The sequence below is a fragment of the Capsicum annuum genome, chromosome 10 (assembly GCF_002878395.1).
Source record: "Capsicum annuum cultivar UCD-10X-F1 chromosome 10, UCD10Xv1.1, whole genome shotgun sequence".
Lineage (NCBI taxonomy): Eukaryota > Viridiplantae > Streptophyta > Magnoliopsida > Solanales > Solanaceae > Capsicum > Capsicum annuum.
In genome coordinates, this window is record NC_061120.1 from 191,684,952 (window position 1) to 191,692,017 (window position 7,066).

At 31.5% G+C, this 7,066-nt stretch overlaps 1 protein-coding gene across 1 annotated transcript; it reads right to left on the reverse strand.

Moving 5' to 3' along the window:
• Positions 1-697: 697 nt before the first annotated feature.
• On the reverse strand, positions 698-4,710 carry LOC107843459 (NADPH-dependent aldo-keto reductase, chloroplastic). Its single transcript, XM_016687766.2, has 7 exons — positions 4,449-4,710; positions 3,380-3,430; positions 2,764-2,840; positions 2,239-2,326; positions 1,746-2,021; positions 1,367-1,618; positions 698-987 (listed from the first exon to the last, which is right to left on the reverse strand). Exons 1-7 carry the CDS (start codon positions 4,566-4,568, stop codon positions 922-924), a joined length of 930 nt encoding a protein of 309 aa, XP_016543252.1. The 5' UTR covers positions 4,569-4,710; the 3' UTR covers positions 698-921.
• Between the last annotated feature and the right edge of the window lie 2,356 nt (positions 4,711-7,066).

Consider the following 7,066-nt stretch of genomic DNA (forward strand, 5'->3'; position numbering starts at 1 on the left):
TACGTGTATCTCGTGCAATGGTGGAGCCAGAATTTTCATGAAGGGGTTCAAAAATAAATATATAAACTAATCGAAGAAGGTTCAACATCTACAATATATACATTAAAAATAATTTTAACTATATATAAATAGTGTAGTTTCTAACGAAGGGGATTCGGATAAACTCCTAGTCTAAGAATAGCTCCGCCCCTGATCTTGTGCGATATACGTGCATGTCATGTGACATACGAGATAGCCCCCACAAAATGAGAGTTCACCTCTACTTTCATCTCTTTTAATTTCCCATTTTCATCCTTTGTTTTATTTTGAAAAGAGTTAAAACTTTGTGCGACAAATTGCCATGTGGTGACGGTGGTAGTTGCATTCTACTATCCAAACAAAGACACTTTAAATAGAATAAGGGACGTGTTCATATAATTCAAAATTTAAAATTAGTGTTTGGGTGAGTGAATTTTATTGCATTCATAATTTTTTTCTTTGATTTACCTTTCACACACACATATGTTACGAGTTAATTAATACCACAAATTCGTATATAACTTCTTTTTTTTGTTGTTGTTGGTTACAACTGAAGCAGAAGGTGCAAATGGGAGTAAGAGGAGTAGAATGGAATACGGTCCAGATCATCCAGATCATGAAATGAATTACTCCCATGGAAAGTTTAACTTCTCCCACAGAAACAAATTAAAAGCAGTAATGCAACAATAAGATATTCATGAATCATTATACAACTCAAAATACAAGGATAATATATATAAAGTTGGAGTTGACCCATAAATATGATCACCAAGTACCAAATCAAATGGTTATTTTTCTTTGAAGGGACATGAAAATTATTTTGAATTTTCATCTCTTGCATTTAGGAGATGAAATGGATCCTAGTCATTGTCTTATTTTTTTTTTATTTTTTTTGTGCAACTCTTAAAATTCACCATCCAATATCTCTGAAAGAATTTTCGCAAATGGAGTGACTCTAAACAGGCTTGCCTGCACAATTCAAAAATAACAACCAACAAGAATCCGGTTAAATTATGTCCAGCAAATATATCTGGTAAATGCATTTACAAAGAATCTTCAACCATCAAAGTTTTATTCATTGTATAGCAGAAAATATACTGAAGGAATTAGGGGCAATGGTAAGGTTGTGCAGGCTTTAAGTTTTTGGTTCAGCAGGACCTATATATGTAGCTTTGGCACAAACCTCGTGTACGTGTTAAAAATCCATTGTTACGTATAAACATCATATTTAGAATTCAGTTACTAACACTCCTATAAGTCTGGAGCCATAAAGTTCAACACGCTGAATCCACCTATGATCAAATTAATATCTGGTTCACACATATAACAATGCATTTAAACAACTCACCTGCTCAATTTCGGAGAACTTGGTGAACAAATCATCGGGTATGGACCAGTCAAAAATATCGAAATTCTCTTTGATCCTGGATTCATGTGTGCTTTTAGGAAGTACGCTATGACCCATCTGTATGCCCCAACGAAGACAAACCTGAGCCGGAGTCTTTCCCAATTTCTCAGCAACTGAGATTACAACAGGCTGCTTCAGAACCTCATCACCCTTAAGCAATACAAAACCGGGAGAACCGAGCGGTGAATAGCCCTAAGGAAATAAACATATTAAACAACTGAAATAAGCGAACATAAGCATCAGTGCAAGAATTTGCCCCTGAGAAAGTGACTAAAACGTTTGTGCAAATCTGAAAAGTGCTTTTAGTAAGTGAGCTTACAGAGAGGTGCACTCCCCTGGATTTGCAGAGTTCCTTCAATTCCGTCCGTTGACATGTAGGATGGCACTCCACTTGGTTAACAGCAGGAGGAACACGAGCTATTTCAAGAAGATCTCCCAGTTTTTTAGTAGAGAAATTGCTAACACCTATAGCCCTAGCCTTCCCGGAATCATAAAGTTTCTCCATAGCTTGCCATGTGCTAGGTATATCTGCTGGAATTAGATTCTCAGGTTTAAAGCTATCCACAGCATTCTTCATCCGGACAGGCCAGTGAATCTTCAGAAAACATAAAACCAAATAGGAAAATGAAAATGTAAGTCACTCAGAAGTTTAACAACCCGTTGAATCCCCAATTTAGAGAGAATTTTTTTTGGTTAGACCCGACAAGCACAACAATAGCAGCAGATGCTTCTAAAAGATAGTTAATCGAAATGGAAACATCTAGTCAGCATTACTGACAGTAGCATATGCAGAGCTTCTATTAAGTACTCACAAGGTACAAATCAATGTAGTCGAGCTGCAAATCATCTAGAGTTTTGTTAAATGCCACGGGTACATCTTCAGGTGCATGATCAGTGCACCTACACAAGTTCATATACCAAAATCGATGAATATCCCTAAACACGAAGGATAAAAGGTAAATGGAAAAGAACCAGAGACTGCCAACTTTCCATTTGCTTGAAAGCACGTCATCTGAATCAACTATGCCACACATTTGACATAAAACAAGAAAATGCCATTTGCATATAAATGAAAGGAATTAAAAGACCATATTAGTTACGAATTAGAAAAGGCATCTTAGAGTAGTAATTCCTTTGTCTAATATTAGGAAGTGTGAAGCATACATCAAAAGCATCAATAATGCCAAATAAAAGAAGGATTGTTAATAACTGATGAGATCACAAACATTCAAGAAGTCAATTTCCAAAGGACAGAAATGGGACACGGTTATACTTAGGGTGAAAAACAGAAAAAACAAAAGAGGTGTCTTTTATCAATTTGTTTGAATCTTGATTACCAGAGTTTGGATGTAATAAAGAGATCGTCCCTCTTGACAACACCATCTTCGAACAGCTTCTTCAGAACTTCACCGATCTAAAGAAATGGAGAAATAGTCAATAGAGGTAACACTTTCAAGTTTCAACAATAAATTGTTAGTCCGGCATATGTTTTGAAGCTTCGAAGGTTAAGATGTCAATACAGTTTGGACAAGTTACAAATATTAGACACAGCTAGAAAAAAAATGGCATGTCTATTAGTTACCGAAGCCAACATGACAATTAAAATGCTGATATGTCATTATGATTCTGCAGATTATATTGTGTGCTGCTATCTGAGATCCAAGATAAACTAATAAAAGTTCATTCTGCACCACAGCACCAACATTTGAGGAACATGTAACAGGATACATGAAGGGTAAGCGATAACTTAAGGAAATCTTTGGTGAAAGCAGACATTTCAATAAGGACATCTTTGGCGAAAACAGACATTTTGCTGTAACACTTTGCATCGTGTACTTTGTGTATTGACAAATGACAGATTACATTGTTCACTTGTCGTAATATGTTTAATGCATGAGATACTTATCTATGATATCAAAAGCCTATATTTGCTTCATAGTTAAATCAAATTACCTCCTTTTCATTGCCATATACTTGAGCACAATCAATATGACGGTATCCAACCTGTAATGCATAAACGAAAAGTGAATAATTAACTCTGAAAACTGTAGAAAATACCACAAATGACACAGCTCTAATATTCTTGCACCAGACAATCATCCCTTGCTAACTGAAGTACTACATAACAATATGTTCATAACAATCATCCCTTGATCCATAAAATATGTTCATAACAAAATGCTACATAACAATTCTAGCACCTACCAAAAGTAAAACACATTTCCTCTAATTTTTCCACATTGTGGACGACATCATACCAAATTATAATAGTAAATATGAGAAGGAAAAGCTCACAGTCAAATGCGGTACCATTGGCATTGGGAGCTAGCTAGAAGCCTAGTTGGAATACTTACTCACAGTCCAAGGCAGAGCTAGACTTTCACTTACGGATAACTTTGATCCAAACTGTATATTTGTCTTAAATTATTTATTACATATGTATACCTATTAATTTGCCTTGCTACTTCTCCGGAGGTAGTGGTATGGACTGCGTACATCTTACCCTCCCCAGACCTCACTACGTGGGAATACACCGGGTTTGTTGTTGTTGTTGTATGCCTATTAATTTGGAACCTAGTAACTTAGAAGAACTGGATAGAATCTCGAACTCATAAGTTTCAAATCTGACTTTGACTTTGGCTCTGCTCACTCACATCCCGTACATATACCGAACAAAAAAGGTGCATGACATGTGTAAGACTTTAATAATTTACTCACTCGATTTCAATTTGCTCGGTCTAACGTAACATGTTTAAACTCACAAAATCAAAGGGCAATTTGATGCATTGGACATACTTTTTAGAATTTCATGTCAAATAAAAATAGGACAAACAAATGTAAACGGAAGAAATAGTAAATTAAATTAAATTAAATTATTCTCACCCGATATTCACACCAAGCCAAGTCATATAGTAGTTAATAACTACATATTCTCACCTTTTTAATTTATGATTAACCAAGGAACATTAATAAAAATTGAAACAAACTAACAAACTGAATGTCATAGAGAGAGAGAACAAACCTTGATAGCAGTCTCAGCAGCTTGGCCAACTACACCAGGAGGGGACTGAAAAGTACCTAAACCAACGGAAGGAATCTTAGCTCCTGTATTCAGTTCAAAGTATTTTATAGCATCTGCCATTGATATATACAAAATTAAGCTTAGCACTAATTAGAAGTCAACAAGAAGGAGACTAGAATAAATAAAAGAAGAAAAAGATAATGAAAAGAGAAATGTGAAGTATTAGCAAACACAACCTGTCTACTCAACTTCAAGAATCTTACTGTCAGATTTTCAAGAAAAATGTTTTTTTGATAGAATCGTGTCAAATTACTAACTTGTGAAAATAAAAGATATTTTAAAATTTTGTGATTCTAAATTAAAATTATATCAAATATATTATAAAATTTTATAAATTTGTGATCTTAAAATTTTTATGTAAAAAGTTAAAATTAAAATATTATCATAAAAATACTTTCTTCATTTCATTTTATGTATCGTCTTTTCATTGAACGCAGAGTTTAAAAAATAAATGATACTTTATAAAGTTTATAATATTGAACCTTTGTCACTTTAATATTTATTTTTTAGTTATTTTTTTTAATTAAGTAAGACCCAATAACAAAAATAAAGATAATATTATTAAATAATTATCAAATAAAAAATGTGTTTTTTTTTTTCTGGACAAACCAAAAGGAAATAAAAAATCACGCTCATTAAGAAATTATGAAATACAATGTGTAGTTACTAAATTATTCTTATTTAATAAAATATCTCTTGAAAATTGGCTCTATTAAGTAGATGGAGCATAAGAATATATTAGAAAAAAAGATATATTAGGCAACACTTATTTGGAGATGAAGGAAGCACTAAACAGAATTCAAAAAGAGATTATTGGCGTGAATTTCTTGTGAAAATTGTAGTTCTTGCAACGTCACATCAAAAAGATTTATTGGCCATAGATTTAATTGAATTTAATAATTTTTATTCAAATTTTATATTTATCTTAAAAATCTATTTAATGTATAAAGGTCATTAACTTATAACATGTAATTCAAAATGGTATTTCTAATTCTTCTTGTAGATTTATTTAAGCATTTTAATATTTTATTATATTATCTAAAAATTACCCAAACCCACAACTTAATTTCACTTATTACAAAAAATCTCATCTCTCCAAACATATTACAAAAATCTCATTTTTCTCTAAAAATATATATTAAGGGTGTTAAGTGGGTCGGGATGGGTCAAATCGGAATCGGCCCATGAGAGTTATCCAGGTTGTGGGCCGATTCGGATCCGGGTCGGTCTGGTTCCAGGCTCAACAGTAAAAGCGTTCAAAACAATCCTAACCCGGCCCACTTAACCCAACCCGGTCCAACCCATCTAAACCCGGTCAAAATCGGTTAAAAATCCGGTCAAAATCGAAGAAAAGGAAAAAAAAATCTCTATTATACGATATATATACCCACCTATATACATTTTAAATACGTTAAATATACACATTACTAGTAAATATATAGCATATACTACATTACTATTTAAAAAATATATACACATAATACATATACACAATTACACATTTAATATATACGTACCATAAAAGATATATACACATATATACGTATCATTCAACATATATATACTACTTTAAGTAAAATATACTACAATATATACACACACTATATATATAGTTATATACTAATTTGTAAAACATATACACATGTATACGTTAAATATATACGTCAATAGAAGATATATACACATATGTACGTATCATTCAATATATGCATTCTACTTTAAATAAAATATACTACAATATATATACTACAATATGTACACACACTAGGTATATACATAGTTATATACTAATTTATAAAACATATACACATGTATACGTTAAATATATAGTACTTAGAAAATATATACACATACATACATATCATTCAATATATATATACTAATTTAAATAAGATATACTACAATATATATACACACCATCTATATATAGTTATATACTAATCTATAATATATTAAAAGTGTGAAGACCCTTAGAAAAGTGATTTGAACTTTTTACCCTTCATTAAAAGACTCTTCTTTAGACAATATTGTCTTTTCACTATTTTTTATTATTATTTAATTATTTTTTATTATATTAACTAGACTTCCTAAAATATGTGGGGCTCCTAAAATATATGACAGAAGAATTAATTAATATTTTTCTTTCGACCCTTAGAAAAGTGATTTGAACTTTTTACCCTTCATTAAAAGACTCTTCTTTAGACAAAATTTTCTTTTTACTATTTTTTAATTTATTATTTAATTATTTATTTATTATATAGGTCGTAGATGAATGTCGGTTGGTTTTGAAGAATTTCTTGTGTAAATGTTAGATTTAATTGTATTGTTTTGATATCTTTATTATCTTATTGTTTATTTTAATTTACAGATACTAGATGAACGTGGGTCGGCTTTGAAGTTTTTTTAGGTAAATGTTAGGTTTAATTGTATTATCGTAATGTCTCTATCAGTTTGTTATTTTGTGGTAGTTTACAGTTCGTAGATGAATCTCGATCGGGTTTGAGAAATTTTTGTGTGTAAAATTTAAGTTTAATTGTATTATTTTGATATCACTTTTA

What these genes read in the sequence shown, in the direction of transcription:
- LOC107843459 (XM_016687766.2), bottom strand. Translation starts at nt 4,568, where the DNA reads ATGGCAGATGCTATAAAATACTTTGAACTGAATACAGGAGCTAAGATT. An exon ending in TATATGGCAATGAAAAGGAG is followed by an intron (nt 2,841 to 3,379) that starts GTAATTTGATTT and finishes CCATTTCTTTAG; the next exon opens with ATCGGTGAAGTTCTGAAGAA. An exon ending in AGTTCTCCGAAATTGAGCAG is followed by an intron (nt 988 to 1,366) that starts GTGAGTTGTTTA and finishes TGAATTGTGCAG; the next exon opens with GCAAGCCTGTTTAGAGTCAC.